This window comes from Haliotis asinina, chromosome 9 (assembly GCF_037392515.1).
Source record: "Haliotis asinina isolate JCU_RB_2024 chromosome 9, JCU_Hal_asi_v2, whole genome shotgun sequence".
Lineage (NCBI taxonomy): Eukaryota > Metazoa > Mollusca > Gastropoda > Lepetellida > Haliotidae > Haliotis > Haliotis asinina.
Window position 1 is genome coordinate 9363556 of NC_090288.1, and position 19453 is coordinate 9383008.

Genomic DNA, 19453 nt, shown 5'->3' on the forward strand with positions numbered 1-19453 from the left:
ACAGGAACGGAGCAAATATTATTCAAGAAGCCCATTTATTAAAAACCTATTCTGGTGACCCTTTTTTCGATATGACTGATAACTATGTATGCAGCCACCTTGGAGATACATATTTACATGTGATATTTCTAGTACAATCATGTAAATGAACCATGATTGTTCATTTGCTGCGGTACTACCTTTCCAAGATGTCGAAGTACATCGCGAAACTTTCGAGGTTCTCGCAAATTATCAAGGAACATGGGGGACCCGTTGGAGCATTCATAAAACTTTACAAGTACGGCTAACCGAAAATGCTTTTCTTTTCAATCTGTATGGTAGTTATTCTTGTGTGACCTGTGTAACACACGTGTCAAACAAGTAACCTGGATAACCTTGCAATGTCTTAACCTGTGAACTGAACATGTCAACGCTTTGATCACCATGAAATGGCCCAAATTAAGTAAATATCGGTTGCTTGATGACTAATATTCATTGCAGTAGGTGTGGCCCACATCAGACAGATTGTGTTCGGAAAGGCGATAAACAAGGTGTAACATGATTCATGAATGAAAAGAGACCATGCAATATGTATTTTGGCTGTTAGCCTGTTGTCGTAGTGTTGGGTACATTTCACTGTTTCTGTCGCACCTGTGCCAACAACGAACCCTTCAGCATTGATACCCAAATGGGCTAGAGTGCACTTTACCAAGCGCAGCCCTCGGTAGGCAGTTGTGATGGGTCTTTTGCCCCCAAGGTAGAGTGTCCGATACTTATGTCACTATTTAACAAAGTCAGTAATCTGGCGAAGAATGCTTGAGCCCCCACAGCGCTAATTTTCATTAATCTGAAAAAGTGCACACGGTAAAGTGCACTACTCCCTCTTGAGTTTATTGTCACTTTACATGTCACTTTAAGCTGATACACTTTGACACAGGCTAACTGTCAGACTGTTTAAAGTGTCAATTATATCTTAACACATTCACTGAATCAGTTATTTTTAGTTATACTTAATTTTTCACTCAAACTTTCAATTTTCGATAAATCAGACATGTAGAACAACTGCTTGTGACTGATCATTGACAACAAATTAATTTATAAATTATTTTGATAAATATGAAATCGATTCCCAGCATTTATTGAAAGGCTTCTATTTATTGCTGACATTAAATTCCATTCTTGTCATTCCAATATTCTGAGGCACAGCTATTTGTCGTTTATTAGCATGCCAGAAAACCATGATCATGGCTTTCCAGATTTGTCTTGATTCTTTTGTTTTGTTTGCCGTCATCATGATGATACATGACCCTTTGTGATTGAGGCAGCTCAGTCATTTTGTTGATGCACAACATTAAGTCTGAATGGTATGGCTTGATTCTCAAGATGTTAATTGCATTATGGTCTGGTTGAGTCAGTTATTTACTGACTGCAGCAATAATCATGTTAACAAACAAACAAACTGAAGGAATTTATTCCTGACCTTCCTTTCTTCAGATTTTCAATGATCAACACCAAAGTACTGTTAAAAGTGTCATTGTCTTTCTTCTTCCATCAGTGTATGTGAATTAATGACTGCAGCCAATGATTCATCTTTCAGGACTGATGAGCTGAAAACCGGTACCCTTGTAGGGGAAGATAAATTCGGAAACAAATATTTTCAAAACAACATGTACTTCATGGGTGAGTTTCAGCATTGCTATTTGGTATGTGTTATATGCTGTGACTGATTATTATGACTATTTTAATGAAACAAAAATCATTCAGTAAGTAACTGTAAACATTAAAAGTGCTATCTAAAAAAAATATACAGTTCACTCAATACCAAATGTTCATTTGGATGAAAATGTATCATGGCTTGATGAGGTGAATACTTGTGTATCCAGGGCGGAGTCGATGGGTTGAGTACAGCCCAGCAGTCAATATGGACTATGATGCCAGTCAGATACCAGCAGAATGGTAAGTGACTGCATGCCTGGAAACTTCTTTCATAAACCAAGTAACTGACTACGTAGTCAACATGAAAGGGGAAAAGGCTAACAATATCAGTCACTGGTTTGTATATTATATTACTTGCTGTTGACGTCTTACAAGAATACTGCTGAGTGCAGCAAAGATTAGCAGCCAACAAACCCCTGGTCTTGAAGTTGTCCTTTTGCCCCACTACTTCTTAAACCAGGCTGATGTATTTGAACAAATTCTGGTCACTCGACAGTACAGTATCCATGCCAATGTAAACCTTCAGTTACCATGGTTACCAGTGGAATTGGTTGTAATTTCACCAAGTCAGAATGGCTGAAATCTCTAATGTTGGTACAAAGAATAAGGGATATCTGTCTTAATGTTGATTTTGTCCACAGGCACCACTGGCTTCACTACATCGCAGATGAACCTCCAACACAACAACCTCCCGTACAGAGGAAATGGATGGCAGAACACACACAGAATCTGTCTGCAACACCAGATGAATATGTACCCTACAGTACAACCAAACCTAAAGTGCAGGCTTGGACACCAACCAAGAAGTAAATAGGATTTGTGTGGTAGAAAGAATGTTGTGTAAATTTCAGCTGTGGCACGAACGTTTCTTACAAAGATGAGATCTTTAATCTCTGAGTTTCAGTTATCATCCAGAGATCAGCGGATTTCTTCTGTGTAACATAGGTTTATTTAATAAAATGTTTCATTGTGTATTTGGTAGTTTGTTTGATGTACTAGTGCCGAAGATTAATTGGTTGGAATTAACATCTTTTAGAAAGTGTTTCATTGATTTTACAACATGTCAGTATAATGTATTATGAAAACACTGAAGCACATCGTAGATGTGTATTAGTGCTTTTACAAACCCAAGAACAGGCATGGTACGGATCAGAATCCATACAGAAGCAGATTCTGGCACAACTAAGGGATGTAACTCTGCACACAAAATTGCAGTGAATCAGTTCTTAGGGCTTCTACTACCTCTTGCTGAGAAGCTCAGGCTCATTGTGAAGTTGCAGGTGGTTGTGGGGGAAGTATTCACTTGTCACACAAAGATCCTGTGTTCAGTTCAACAAATGGGTAGATCATGTGTCCCATCTCTGATATTGCTAAATTATTTCTGAAGTGCTGAATGGTTCTCCAACATGACTATGGTTGTCCTAAAACTAAAAGTGAAAACTAAAAGGCCTTACAGAATATCATGATCAGGACAGCCTTACATTACCTGTAAGTTTGTGAATTGAATTTCAAGATAACAGCATTTGAAAGAGACTTCTATCCACTGCTTTTTTATTGGGTATGTGGTTTGAATTATTATCAGTTTCCTCTGTATCTCTTGTTCCAATTTACTTGATTTCTTTACTGTTTAATGCCCTTCTTGGTAAAGTTTCAGCTTTGTTGTGGTGGTACAGAGTAATTGAGTGAGTGAGTGTGTGTTTACTTTTGCATTGCTTTCAGCAATATTCCAGCAATATCACAGCAGGGGACACCATAAATGTGCTTCACACATGTACCATATGGGGTAACTGACCCATATCTTCAGCATTAGAAGTGAATGCTTTAACCAGTAGGCAGCCCCAACCATCCCAGAGTATTGGAAGTGCTGATGGTGATATTTGAACACAGACACTCAAGTAATCAGATGTCAAGTTTATTTGTGCTGGCACTGATTGCATGACATGACACAGTCTTGTGATCATAAAAATTAGGGATAAAGAAAATAATGTGTGTCAAAGCAGCATATGCAGTCAAAGGATGTAAATCTGAATCCACACTTATCATGATATTTATCAGGATGAAATATAAAGGTATTTTTCAGGATGAGATAGGAAGGTAGAAAAATGCAATCATTGAAGGAACAACACAGCCAGAGTTATTTCCAAGTAGTAGGCATCTTGTACTGTGATCTCTAATGTGAACTTAGAGCTGCTTTTGGACAAATATATTGAGTGCAGTTTATATAAAGATCTACAACTGTCAGCACAGATGGAACTTCGAATATTCAGCATTCTCCACCACTGCCAAGATAGACTAATAACAAGCAAAACTGGCATCAGCGTGAGGATAAACATTTACACCATAATCATACTGATTCCCTCAAGAGATGCAACTGACCTGTCTGGTGAAGTGTGATGGACACTGTCTGTAAACAGTTCTGACTGTATGGAAAAACTAAGCGGGCAGATTTACATCACTTAATTTTCACATGCTCTCTGTTATTGTCACAGGAGTGAATTAAAGGCATATGAAGCAATTTCATCAGGCAAAACTGGAATAGTTTTGAGTATAATAGGATTTGTTTGTGCAAATGTACTGTTATAATTCCAAACCCAACGTCTTGAGTCCTGAAACTTTACTACTAACAAAACTGTTTGGTTTAAATGATTTTGATAGTGCTACATAAATGTGTTCGGTTCAGGACTGGTGGTGTAAACCTAACACCAACACAAGACATACATTTTGTACCATCCTATGCCTGATGGTGTGCATCTGAATCCACATGTCATACAGAGTGCCTTGAGTGTCTGAAGTGATGGTGATCCAGATGTGATACAAATATGCTCCAAGTATGAGCAAGTCATCATCATATGGTCCACATGCGATCCAAATGTGATACATTCAAGTTCAGACCAATGTGATAATAGGATTTGTTCGTGCAAATGTACTGTTATAATTCCAAAACTAATATCTTGAGTCCCTAACACTTTGTGATACACACTCGTTCATTGTTAGATAAGAACTGAAACAGTTGATGATTACACGTCTGCAAAGTTAAGTACTACCTGAATTAAGTGAAAACATTCAATTGTCTTCATTTAAGCACATTCTTCATTTGTTTTCTTGCTGGCATGAATGTTTGCCTACAGGCTAACAGACGTGAATATGTGGAAATGAACATCACAATGTAAGGCTGACATTTTGTTGACGTGTGCTTGTTTTGTATCCGTGCCTTGGTCAGCTTAACAGGAACGTCCATGACAACTCATTCGTCTATCTCTATGTTTATTAATTCATACATCAAGTTTTTCGTTTTAATATTGCAATTCTTGGTTTGGTAATAATCTCTAATGGTGGAAACTGATTCCATTTAAAACGAAGTTTTTGGAAGGCTGGAACTTCCATGATATTATAATGAGAGTTTTCGTAAGGCTTGAGTTCTTCCTTGGAGTCTGACAGACCCAACAGGAGGTGGGTAAAGCTCCTCATTGCTGTGCCACCTGGTTGTAAGCCCTCTGTCTTGTTGTACCTGGAACAATATAAATTGATTCTCTTAATCATTCTAGGAATCTGGTTGGCTTGTTGTCACCTTAGAAAATACATTCTGTATTGACTGTTCTGTTTTTGTTTTTCAGTTAATGCAGCAGTCTGCAATATTCCAGCTTCAGGGTGGTGACCAACCTTGACAATCCAGTGACTGACATCATGAGCATTGAGCATCTACCCTATGAAGTTGGGATGCAATGACATGTATTAACAAGATCAGCCTGCCTGACCACTCGATCCTGTTAGTCACCACATTCTTAGCTGAAGATCAGGTGCAATTTCTGGAAACAAACTCAACTGACTTTGACAATTTGAAACTGCTGAGTTTCCCACTTTGTTGCAATTCTAAAACCAAAAAGACAAGACAACTCATGTAACCTATCTACGTAATAACAATTGTTTAGTAAGTTTGAGTTTAACATCCACTTCAGTTTATTTGGGAAAATGTATTTGAGTGAAAGTTTGCTGAAATCAGTAACTTAAGCAAAAATGTGTTTTGTTTTGGAACCAATTCTATCCTGGATCATCACAATGCATGTTCTGTGCAACATCCTCTGTTGCATCAGGACCATATAAAATGCATGGGTCTGAACACCAAAGATTAGATACACATGAAGTTAATCTTGATACTGAGTTTGATACGTAGGAGCATTATTTCAGTTAATGGTAGCTTATCAGCTTATCGTGGGAAGCCACACAAGGACATGCTGGTGTCAGATGTTTACCAGTTAAGTGAATCTGTGGTCTTATCAATACAGTATCCTAATCCTATAAAAGTTGGTTGGTTTGTTGGTTTTAACACTGCACTCAGCAATATTCCATCTGTATGGCAGTCCTAATCAAAGCAAATCATACAGACTGTTTTGCTCAGCTAACGAAGAAGTGTGAGATCACAAGTGTCCCCACTGGGCAAATTGTCTCCATGAGGTTCCAAGAGTCAACATTCTAGATCAGGTGGTCAAGACTTATGACTCGGTCGATTGCATGTCATTTTACAATGAGGTGTGGATTGTTGCTCATGATATCAATCTCTGGATTGCCTCATTTTCACATGGTTGTTTTGTAAGGTGCCATCACATAGCAACATCATTGCTGTCTGTATTATTACAGTCAACAAATGAAACACATGTAAATCACAGAATGTAAGATGCACCAAATAAGGGAGGCAACTCTTGGGTGAGTGTACTTTTATGTCTTCTTCAAGGGACTAAAGGGATTCAAGTGTGCCACCATCATTTGCATGGAAGAAGGAGACACGTATGATAAGCATGAGTCAGGATGAGGAAAAAACCTCCCATTTAAAACACAGAATGTAAGACTGACTAAACCACCTACCTCCAGTGATCATGGGTTTGTGTGAACCTCGTCACGCCCGTCTGCGCTGGGTAGACGCCTATGTGCACATTCACATCTGAAACATCAATGCTTGCTTGAGAAACCATTGTGTTGTGATCAGTATCTGGTGGTTGTCTGCATAAGGCCATTACAGCTATCCCCACTAGTACTGGTCCAAAGTATTCAAAATTTGCAGTCTAAGCAAACTTAGATTCAGTGTAATTCGTTACACTCCCCCTCTGAGTCTAACAAACCCTTGTAGAAGGTTGTGTCAGGTAACCTTTGAGTGACCTATCCAATCAAACACATGACAGTTAAATGGATTTAACCAATCAGACAACAGCTACTACTGAGGGATAGGAGGGACTTACAAAATATTCAGGTCACTGACACAGATCTCTTCACAAACAAAAATCCGCATATAACACCGTTATTTGGCCTGCAGTAGATATGCTTTGGGGTTTCTGTTGACATGGCTACCATTAGCTAGTATTTCCGCAAGATGACATCCTTGAATATTGCCAAAAACACTATTTTCAGTGACTGTTTACTCACTGTTGCCATGTTGTAACGTGTGCCGTGCGCTTCCCCTTGGAAGTGAGCGTACGCAAAACAGCATTTGGAATCATTTGGGTACAGAAGATAAGTTTACTTAGACTGTAAAAATTTGTGACATGCATACTTGATGTTTATCACTTGAGGTGTATGGATGCACTGATGTATCATGTCATGGTGACTTCATCTAAATGACAGAAAAGATATGGATGGCAGCAAATTGTGTTACACAATGATTTTTAGTTACCAAGATCTACCTACCACGTTCCACCTCCACGTGGTGCAACACCAGCATTGCTAGGCCCCCTGGGTAGTTCTGACGGGAGATGTACAGAAAACCTGCTGTGGAACAAAGATTGCCGAACAACAGACAAGAGGTGCCAAGGGCCAACAGTGACTGTTGAATGGACTTGGATTGGTTCTGCCATCTGAAAACATTAATCAGTACTGGAGTCACAAATGTAATTAGAAGATAAAGCTCCTCAGATTTATCAATTTTGCAGATCTTCATAGTTGATTTAAGACAACTAAATGTGATTTACAAACCGAACGCGCTAGAACATGGACTACAGAAATGGAAAGACTGGCCATCATGGCCAGGATGGAAACAGACATGTTAGGATGTGTGGGCCGATGTGACTTGTCGACATTATGTCCACTGGATCAATTTAAAGTATGGTGAAATACTGCACTGTTGACAAATTTTCCTGCTTCAAAGTTTCTGAAGTGGGATTTCGCTCAACAAATCCTTCTTCAAACCATATGCTTTTTACTTTGTAAACATCAAAGATGCTGCTGAGCTAGAAATCGCTGATGTCCAACATGTTTGTTTACAAACGAAAGGGTCAGCAGATACATTGTATTCATATGCGCTCAATCATTCATGCTAATTAGTGGTCCTTATACTACCATTTAAACAAGGTTTGATGAGCTCTGATGAGTTGAGTATCACACGATGTCACGACAGAATCCCTGATGATGTGACATAGAAAATGGTTCAAGACAAAATGGCAAACTCATAGAGTGAAGGGATGTGAAAAAGCAGTGAGCCTAACTATATTCTTGATGCCCAAAGTTTGTAAAGTTTTAATTTTATTCTAAAGGAATCACTAGCAAAGCCAGATCCAAAGTTTAACCTATGTGGACAATGTGGGTCACGAAATATGAGTCGTCACTACACATTGAGGAACACTATTTGTAAAGTAATTGCAGAAAGTGAAAACGATGTCATTTGGTACCATTTCATGGCAAAGAGACTGGTCCTCAGTCTGTAAGATACATAATGGTCAAACTGATGCTAATCACATGACAAAGAATACAGTTTTTACTGCCTCAAAACCTGTCCGCACATTACTTGCCTCCCATTCTTTTTCAGTAATCAGCAGGGAGCTCTTGTACAAAACAACTAAGGCTACCTTATGTCTATGTTAAGGTGTAGGAGTTATGGTCACTTTAGTGCTAACATCGCTTTGTACAATGACACTCTAGTAATCAGGATGGTACACTTTATATAATTTTCATAATCAAGATATGGGTCATTTATGTAATCTTAAGAGGTGATGTCAAAACGTAGTGAGCCTCACCAGGACAATTATATAAATGCAGATTTTTTTATGTTTTATTTTTATACATATTATCTGTGAACCTCAAGCAAATTGGTTTGGCTATGTTCCAGTCTCACAATCCCCATGTTATTCGACTTTATCTTGGAACACCCCAAATAGTAAAGTGCATTAAAAAACCAATTTGAAACTATAATTGCTTGTTAATGTGACTCCCCTCTTCATGTTTACTGAAAGAGCTTGTTTTGGAGACACTACACATCCCCCTCCAGATGACGTAGTCATAAGGACATACATGTAACCGATTCTAATGTTTTCTCTATTCATAGGGTTCAGTCTAAATACTGAATGTCATCAAAGTGTCAACTCCCAATATATTGAAAACAGTGCCAATTTGAAAATCTGGACACAGTGTTTGTGAAGATTAAAATGGGTGTGTCCTTAGAAAAGAGCCCCTGTCCACATTTAATCAAGTAATCCTTTACATTTTATAGATAAATTATAAATGAAACACATGCTTATTAAAACTGCACATTGAGTGAGTGATTGAGTTTAGTTTATGCTGCTTTTAGCAATATTCCAGCCGTATCACACAATGTTGCAACAGAATCCCTGATGATTTGAACCCAGAAAGGGCTTCATACATTATGCCTATGACACGACTCAAGTGGGTCAAGTGTTCACAGGGCAGAGGGGTAGCATAGTGATGGAAGTTGTCTTGTTGAAGACACTGGTTTGATGCAAGCCCATTTCTGGTGTTGTGTGCTTTGATATTGCTGAAATATTGCTAAAGTAGGCACAAAACCACTCACTCAATCACCCAAGACAACCAAAGACTGTTCTCTGTATGCCCCGCCATGATATTTTTTCAATACTGTAAAAAGCAGCCCCAAACTGTACACACAGGGTATAAACCCGTCATAGTAATTGCCTGTTTGTCCACAATGTTGTTACTAGGTGAGTAGACTTACAGTCGTGACAGGGCACATGCGATGGCCACGTTGAGCACTGGGAATACATAGATGATGAAACGCAGCTCCTTGTGAGGCAGGAAGGAATACAGCAGTACAAAGGTCAAGGCTGGCCAGAGTAGAGACCACACCTGCCGTGTGAAGTATAGTCCGACGGGGATGAGAACGATACTGAAGGAAAGTGCACGTGGCAGGGCGGAGTAGAAGTACCACAGGAACGGGGATGTCAGATCCAGTCAAGGAATTGGAACACTGATTTTTACACTGACGACTTTCATCTCATGGATAACTTGACCACCTATCAAAGATCTGCCACCACCACCACCACCTGAAGAACATTGGTTCTATTTGTCACCTCCTCACCAGAAGCACCACAGCTACACTGATGAGATCCTTAGTGCTGTCGCGGTTAGACTACTGCAATAGCCTTTTGATTGGTATTACCAGTGACCAACTTCACAGCCTGCAGAAGCTGCAGAAAACCGCTGCCAGGATCATCACACGCATGACACTACCAAGTCACATCCATCCTGCATTGAAGTCCCTAGACTGGCAGAGAGTGAGGGAAAGAATAGAGTTTACGATCTAAACTCTAACCTACAAATCCCTAAATGGAACATCTCCACTCTATCTCCAAGCCCTTGTCGTCAGCCTATGTCCTGAACAGGAATCTCTGATTTGCCAATCAATCACTTCTTGTTGTTCCTCAAAATAAACCCAAAACATTCGGAAATAGATCATTCAAACATTCAGCTGCTTTCCTATGGAACTCCCTACAGACACTAAATCTGCTCCAACTCTCACAAGTTTTAAATCTTACCAGAAGACAGTACTTTTTTCTTCACTACTGACTTATAGTTATTATTTATAATTAACTTTAAGAAATTTGTAGCAATTAAATTGGCAAAAGAGGGAACTGTGTATGTTGCTTCTTTGAAAGAATGAATGAGGTTAGTTTTACATGGCACTCAGCAATATTCCTGATATATTGTGGCAGTCTGTGAATAATTGAATCTGGACCAGATCATCCAGTGATCAACAGCATGGACAATTGGGATACCATTTCTTTTGAACAATACACAGTCATGATTACATGCCAGTTTGTTGTAAGAAAAATGATCCAATTGATGAAACTCTGACGCTTTAATCATTCTGAAGAAAGCCATGTGTCTGAAGTCAATCTACTACATTTATAAGTCAAGGAATATTTGAGATTGAAACCCATACCATGTGGATCTGGACACATCTAAGGTGCATAACTCTGCAAAACAAGAAGCAGCAGCCCAACTATTAAAAGATCTCTTTATCTGAGCAGACTCCAGTTTTCAGTTGTTGTGTATGACATCTATTGTGCTTAACATTCGTTCAGTTGGTACAATCAAAACTGATATGATGACGGTCTGTGAATATATAAGCATTTAAGTCTCCCCACGTGTGTCTCCATGAGTGAGATTGTGTAAGTACACAATGACAAGGATACCCCCCAGTCTGAGCTCTTGTTGAGGACAGTGTTGTACCACAACACCTCACCTTCTGGCCACAACCATCGCTGCCACATCACGGAGTCGACACACACTGTGAGTGCTGAAACACAAAACACAGGACATTCCCACACTGTACGGCCTGAATAATGACATGCCTAGTAACAAGGCCGTTCTGATTGACCTTGTTACAATGGGCTGCTGTAACTCACCTAGTAACAAGGCTGTTCTGACTCTTCTAGTAACACTGGACTGCTGTAATTCACCTAGTAACAAGGCTGTTCTAACTCACCTAGTAACACTAGACTGCTGTGACTCACCTAGTAACATGGCTGTTCTAGCTCACCTAGTAACATTAGACTGCTATGACTTACCTTGTAACATGGCTGTTCTAACTCTCCTTGTAACACTAGATTGCTGTGACACCTAGTAACATGGCTGTTCTAATCCACCTAGTAACACCAGACTGCTATGACTCACCTAGTAACATGGCTGTTCTAATCCACCTTGTAACACTAGACTGCCATGACACACCTAGTAACATGGCTATTCTAACTCTCCTTGTAACACTAGACTGCTGTGACTCACCAAGTAACATGGCTGTTCTACCTCACCTTGTAACACTGGGCTGTTATGAATCACCTTGTTACACTGGGCTGATATGACTCACCTAGTAACACTGTTATGAATCACCTTTTAACACTGGGCTGTTGTGACACCTAAAACCATGAGATTGCTACGACTCCCATAGTAACACTACGCCTGCTGTGACTCACCTAGTAACACTGGGCCTGCTGTGACTCACCTAGTAACATGGCTGTTCTAGCTCACCTAGTAACACTAGACCGCTATGACTTACCTAGTAACATGGTTGTTCTAACTCTCCTTGTAACACTAGATTGCTGTGACACCTAGTAACATGGCTATTCTAATCCACCTAGTAACACCAGACTGCTATGACTCACCTAGTAACATGGCTGTTCTAGCTCACCTAATAACATTAGACCGCTATGACTTACCTAGTAACATGGCTGTTCTAACTCTCCTTGTAACACTAGATTGCTGTGACACCTAGTAACATGGCTGTTCTAATCCACCTAGTAACACCAGACTGCTATGACTCACCTAGTAACATGGCTGTTCTAATCCACCTAGTAACACTAGACTGCCATGACACACCTAGTAACATGGCCATTCTAACTCTCCTTGTAACACTAGACTAATGTGACTCACCAAGTAACATGGCTGTTCTACCTCACCTTGTAACACTGGGCTGCTATGACTCACCTGCAAACATGGCTGCTATGACTCACCTTGTTACACTGGGCTGATATGATTCACCTAGTAACACTGTACTGTTATGAATCACCTTGTTACACTGGGCTGATATGACTCACCTAGTAACACTGTTATGAATCACCTTTTAACACTGGGCTGTTGTGACACCTAAAACCATGAGATTGCTATGACTCCCATAGTAACACTAGGCCTGCTGTGACTCACCTGGTAACACTGGGTCTGCTGTGACTCACCTAGTAACACTGGGCCTGCGATGATGACGGTGGTGAAGAATCTGCGGAGAGGCATGCGTCCCATGACCAGGTCTGCCAGCAGGATGAGGCCGAGGAACATGGCGAGCTCTGCTCGGAAGATGATAATGGCTGCTCCAGAGTACCACAGGAACTGACTGTGCTGCTGTCTCAACCAGTTGGACAGTGCCTGCAGGACTGATACATCACCATGGCTACAGACCACTTATCCAGGTGATAGTAGACACACATCATCAAATTTTAGCCAAGAAATTCAAGGACTTAAATCACTGTCTCATTTATTTTCTGAATTTGGTGATTCATAATAAAACATGCAGATGTAGATAGTTTTTGTGTTACCTAGGGCGAGAGCAAATACATTAGGCAGTGGTCTGGACATGTAGAACATGAAGTGGAACTGTGTGATGGTGGTAACCATCAGCCAGAACTTCACACCGGGACCGAACCGGGTCTGAACAGCCCGGCAGAATGTCAGGAAGCTTACTGACACAATAAACCCAAGACAACCACGAACTGGAACATAAAACTCTTGAAATAATACAGAGTACATACTAATACAAACATACAATTTTGACATGAAAGAACCAAGAAATGTAAAGTTGATAGATTAAAACTTATAACACACATTGTTCAAACTGTAATTCTTTTCTGAACTTTTACTTTGACCATTAATAATAATGAATGCATTATGACAACACTGCTTAACGCTCACCAAGATATTGCCGAAAAAGCTTGTTTCCATTGAGGAGCTGAGAAACATGAGCCCAAGGGGAGGCAACTGCAGCCACAAACATGGGCCCCAGAAAACTGCGAGGTACCACACCAGGGAACTCAAGATGGTCATACTACAAACAGAGGTGATTCATAATGACAACACGTGTACAGCATAACAATCATTTACCTCAATCAATAGACCGATTCAGTCCGGGTCGATAAGCTCCGCCCACTTCGTTTCTTGACGTTAGAGGGGACAACCTCTGACTAATAACAATGGCGTCACCTCTGTCAAAACGTAAGAACGGCGTCGATGACTTCTGCTTGTGGTATTTTGGTATCCGTCTTTTCTAAATGATATTTAAAGCGGAAAGTTACACGTACTTTATTTTTAATATATCATAGCTAACAGGTTGTAATTAGCGAGTGAAATTGAGTTACATGCCTGATGAAAAATCGTCTCGGCCAGTGGCTGCGTGTAGGAAGCGTACTTTCCTTTGAAACGATTAATCTATCTGGCAATTCATGTCCGTCTAAGATACTATCAGGGAAGTGAAACTGAAGTATGCTGTTTAGGTTTTTTTCCCTCTAAATTCCCATCATAGTTTTATAATAACTGTGAACACTGCCACATGTTCAAATTGCAGATCGTTTTGGTAACTATAAATAGATTGTCAACACTGCGTGAGGAGCCTTCAGTTCGATCTTTTATCCGATGTTCAAATTTAGTTCAATCATTTATGTGAAATCATGGGTCTATACCTTTGATTAACAAAGCAGAAAAATATTTGCATACTAGTAGATGTATCTGGACATAGATCTACCCAGAAGCAAATATTCAGTAGCTAATCTTAGCAAATCTCAGTAAAATTTCAATCTTCAAATGACTACACCATCCTAAAATGACACTTGATATATAGAAATATATTCTTTTAATCATCCTCTTCAATTTATTTTTCTGTGTGTACTTTTTTGTGGATTTCTAATTTACAAACTTAAACAATACTGGACTTCATGAACTGCCAGGGTTTATGTTCAGGTATATAACACCTCCATAACACAAAGAAGATCCAAGATACACTCTGCACCTGTACACTGACCCATCTTCCAGAGACAGTATAATCTCTGAACAGAGGATCCACAGTTACCAAAACAAATAACTAGGTTTCTTCAGAGATAATTACTAACGTACATAAGGTGCAAAAAATATCTCCATGTTTCAAAGAGTTGTGTCAATAAAATTACATTTAGCCATCAATGCTTCTTAAACAATGATTCTAGAAATCTTGTTTTATTATATCTGAGACCATATCCCCAGAGGACATAACATGAAATCTGATCTATTTCCTTTTCTGGAATACTTAGAAATGTTACCAAACACATATTCAAGTTGTTTCAAAATGTGGTAAAAGTTATAACATAACTTTAGGAAAATATCCTAAAGCATTCGCATCCTGCAAACCAGTGTACAATTTTATATGAAGCTAATTTTCCAAATAACCATGCATCAATAAACCTTGAACAATTTGTCCATCTTAATAAACAACACTTTAGCTCAGTCATGAAACACTGGTAACCTTCTCAAAAGATGGTGATTTCTAAGAAGCATTACATCAAATATGGGCTAAATGTATGTTTCAATATTCATTCCAGTTACATGAATAGTGAACTAAAATTTTGTAAGTTATTCTGTTCGAAGACTGAATAATGCCAGACAAGGGTGTGGCCAAAACGTAGCATTTGCTAAGTTTGTGCCAAGCCATTGCTCTGCCATGACATGTCTATAGTGTTGTCTAATTATGCCTGGTTCTGCTTTCAAACCACATGAATCTAATATGTCAGTCAGTTAGGAATTATTGTTTATAAATGGTTATATTATTTAATTTATTTATTTTACTACATTTCTACGTAAGTTTAGTAAAGGATGTAAGATCCTTAAAAGATATCTTGCTATCAATTCTAATGACTGTATTATTCCTAAAGTGTACCAATGTACCTCTCCTGCATGAACAAATTTATGTTGTAACAAAAATTAAAGGCAAATAATATTCTCTTAGTTAAGAAATACAATTTTATTTAATTCCCTCCAATATTCCAGAAAGTCACTATTCTTCTGGCATAGTTTTCGTCTTGATCCACATCTCCTTTTGGAAATTCCGAAATATTTAAGACATGGTTTTATAGACACCCAATGCTTTTCATATTTTGGATATTGTGTGATAGGTATCTGCTTACAATGTCCCTTTGAATTAAAAATATTACTCCTCAGATATTTTGAGCTATTGATGGATAGTGTACTGCACAGTAGCCCTTCAGATAGTGCTTTTGAAATTTGACAACATCATAAAATATGTGACAAATTTAAGAATATGTAAGATCGAAGGCAACCATATCCATCACATTGTTCTTTAATGTAACAAATTGGGCCATTTTGGTCTTCCTTAACTGAAATCAGATCGCTGTCAGATTTGTTTACATTGTGTCACGGCCTCGTTTCAGCTTTATCAAATCAATGCCCGGTATTGACTACAACATTGTGCAAAAACAATCTTGTAGTTACAAAATTTATCCGTGTTTATGACACTTGCGAAGCCTAAAACTGCTAGTTGTTGTCATCCAAATGGTAATGGTTTGCGAAAGTGCGAAAGTGTGGAAATTCATGCAAATTTTCAACTTCGAGCAGACGTAGGTTTCGAGAACGAGGGTGCCGACAATTAACTGATCGTGAGGCCTATAGCATTCCTTGATCCACCTCAATTTTGTTTGTCTTCACCAAAATGGTTTTGTTGAAGGTACTCATTAAATTGCAGTAATGTATAACAGATACTGCGAGTGTGAATGGCATAATTTGAAGCACATCGCTTCGGAGGCTTCGTTTGACCCCGGAAATAAGTCTGACAAATCCACAATGCACACCCGGCCTGCTGATTGGCCGAAATTGACGCATGCACCAGCTTTGATTGACAGACTGGATCGGTCTATTTGTGATTGTTGGAGGGAGGAAGGAAGGAATGGGTGATTATTGTTTATGCTGCTTTGAGCTATTGTCAAGCAATATCAAGGTGAGAAACACTAGAAATGGGCTCCACACATTGTACCCATGTGGAGAACTGAACCCCGGTCCTACCTCACCTGGATGTAACAGCATAATGCGGTTTCCATCACCTGATCGACCCAAACCAGGCGTTGACTTGCTCAGTGACATTTACAGTTCTTGCGAAATCAAACACACTGAAAACATCATCCTTGATATCTCCAGGGTCTACGTTCCGAAAAGTCTCCACTATACCCTGGACGCATCTACGGGTCGGCCCGATAATTTTATTACCTCCCTTTGCTGACTCCGCTTTCTCACAGTAGCCAATCAGAGTGGTCGCTGTTATAACCAAACTTGCCAGTGTCAACAAAGATAGCAGTTGCAACTGCGAAGGTTTGCTTGCCGTGCGACTCACAATTTGGGGAAATCATACATGCAGCTTTATAGGTCCGTCCGAAACCTTTTTGAAAACATATGCAAGAAATCCATCTAATACTTTCAGAGAACCTACGCATGGTTTGTTTGCCAAGTTTAATCGATTAGAGAATTTAAAAAGCGAACGTGATTTGTGATTGGTTCGCTCGAATTCCCAGCGTAGACACCTGATTGGATAAAAAGCCAGCCAAGGGAGGTAATAAATTTATCGGGCTGAGCCGTAGATGCATCCAGGGTATAGTGGAGACTTTTCGGAACGTAGACCCTGGAGATATCGAGGATGTGAAAACATGTGACAGCTAAACTTGAACACAGCTGTAGTGTTAAAAAGAAAGATAAATGAGCTTAACAACTTTGCCAGTTGTGTTACTAAAGTATCACATCCTTCAGGTTTTACCTTAGAAATGTCGAGTCTGTGATGGAGGATGTCGTGCAAGGCTTGCATGTTGAAGCTCTCCTCTACCTTGGTATATGGGCACATCATCAGGTGGATGGCCATTGCAAGAGGCACTAGGAACTCAGTCATTGTCTGCCAGCTTTTGTTCTGAAACACAGAGTAAAAAATGAATGGGAATGAGTACAACAGCATGATTAGATGAAAAACTGGTCCAGAAGTCACCCAAATCCTTTTGACTTCGCATCAGTACCTGCTTGAAAACAAGCCTGGGCTGTTCGGCTAGTGAAATGAATACTGCATCATGTGCATTAATTAGATATTGTGTTTCATCAATACTGTCAAAAAATACCTTGGTCAAGTTTGTGAACAATCAAGATATAAAATAGTTCAGTTCCCTCAACTTTGTGGAATTGGAGAAGATATAAAAGCCATTAATTAAAAATGTCAATAAAATAGCTCTTAAAAAAACAAAGCCAATACAATACAACACCCTTAGCATAACTTTTACGCGATGATCCTACTTTGTGATGATCATCTGCCTGATGAAATTTGCTTAATGTCAGAGCTCCAGATAAACTTTTGGTCATACTTTTGAGACAAAGTGGGTATTTCCAATTTCAAGAGGGTATCTATAGTTTTGGATACCCATCATCTTTCTTAAAATCTGGTTATTCATTTCAGATGAGTATAACAGGTGCAACATTGTTTTATTCAATAACAGAATAAGAAAAAATCCACCCAACAATGCCAAATTATAGCTCATACATCTTTATCCACGTGTTGTAAAAAATAACATGTGCCTTACTCTGTACTGGTGTTAAACAAGATACCAAGATGGCTTTTATGATTTAGATGATATAGCAACCATGTCTTCATTCTAACAGTTATTTCTTTTCAAAACCTTGTTCCCATTGTGTTGTTTCACTTCCCCACCATGAATATCTAATGTTACAAGTTCATTCAAAATATTATCGACAACTGGTTCTGATAGTGAAACACAGTACATGTCTGTTCATGCATCTAGCAGTCCTCTGATGAAGTTGTTTTCTGTTTGTAAGGTGTAAAAACTATGTAGTCTACTTTCAGCATGTGGAAGCTTTTGATCACACTGTCTCACCACTATCAATTGCTTTGAAAAAAGAAAACAGCTATTTGGTAGGTTGCTATTTACATATGGGCCAATCAGTGATCAACCATGATTAGTATTCTATTTCTGTTGCCCATTTGAATTATGTTTAGAATTTTTCAAGATTAATTTGTTTTTAATTAAAAATATTCAGAAATTTTAAAACTAAGTTCGTTTAGCATTAACTGATGTGACACACAACATGATTTTGATGCATTAGGTAAATATGCATTGTTATTTTGACACAGTGTAAATGTAAATTTTTACTGTTTTTTCACATGCTGGCATTTAGTTTACTTGCTTATTTCAAATTTTCTGTAGGGTATTTTAAGCAAATACGCAGCTTATCTGGAGCTCTGTACAAGAAATAAAAATGGATTATCCAGTTTATATTCATTCACACCAGATATGCTCCAGACTCTTTACCACACACATCTGCATCAAAACTAATCACGAAAAACAGATTTTAGGAAGTTTATACCCTCTTATTCAGAAGGCTACGTGTGGTATATTTTCATAGAAGCATACGATGACATCACAGGTTTGACTCCTTACACAGAAACATCACTTTGGATTTACACATAACAGTGACGAAAATGTTAGGAGCTCTTCCACGTGGGATGTTTAAAAAAGTTAAAACAGCCGTGTTTTCAACTTGTGAACAAACTTTACCCTTACAATTATGCAATAAAGCTTTAAACTTTCAAGACAGGCAAGAACTGTTTCTAGAGTTCATCTGACAACTGGAACACAAAAACAACTGTGTATGCACGATGCCTATTGCTTTTCATCTTAACGTGATAAACATGATGGATTAGATCTAGTGCGAGACAGCAAGTGATAACGAGAGACAGTGAAAAACCAATGATGTCGTGACTCACTTACATAAAGAGTCAGGATATTATCTTTGATGCACATTGATGTCACACTACTATATGTATAAATACACGTACTCATAAATCACATAACAGATAATGCAGCTGTTTAATAGTTGTTATTGATTTTTCACCCTCTGACGAAAAAGTCATGCTATGGGCGCAGACATATTGGATTTAGCAAAACTGTGGATT

The 19453-nt window shown here is 38.9% G+C and overlaps 2 protein-coding genes across 2 annotated transcripts; one reads left to right on the forward strand and one right to left on the reverse strand.

Annotated features, from left to right (window-relative positions):
• Nucleotides 1-177: 177 nt before the first annotated feature.
• On the forward strand, nucleotides 178-2669 carry LOC137295578 (probable NADH dehydrogenase [ubiquinone] 1 alpha subcomplex subunit 12). The gene is made up of 4 exons (XM_067826988.1): nucleotides 178-277; nucleotides 1577-1659; nucleotides 1863-1935; nucleotides 2337-2669. Exons 1-4 carry the CDS (start codon nucleotides 189-191, stop codon nucleotides 2503-2505), a joined length of 414 nt encoding a protein of 137 aa, XP_067683089.1. The 5' UTR covers nucleotides 178-188; the 3' UTR covers nucleotides 2506-2669.
• A 922-nt stretch (nucleotides 2670-3591) lies between these two features.
• On the reverse strand, nucleotides 3592-19423 carry LOC137295814 (dol-P-Man:Man(7)GlcNAc(2)-PP-Dol alpha-1,6-mannosyltransferase-like). The gene is made up of 10 exons (XM_067827368.1): nucleotides 19265-19423; nucleotides 17258-17404; nucleotides 13387-13519; nucleotides 13014-13187; nucleotides 12657-12851; nucleotides 11122-11227; nucleotides 9644-9868; nucleotides 7372-7538; nucleotides 6556-6631; nucleotides 3592-5203 (listed from the first exon to the last, which is right to left on the reverse strand). The coding sequence occupies exons 2-10, from the start codon at nucleotides 17384-17386 to the stop codon at nucleotides 4975-4977; spliced, it is 1434 nt and encodes a 477-aa protein (XP_067683469.1). The 5' UTR covers nucleotides 17387-17404; nucleotides 19265-19423; the 3' UTR covers nucleotides 3592-4974.
• Between the last annotated feature and the right edge of the window lie 30 nt (nucleotides 19424-19453).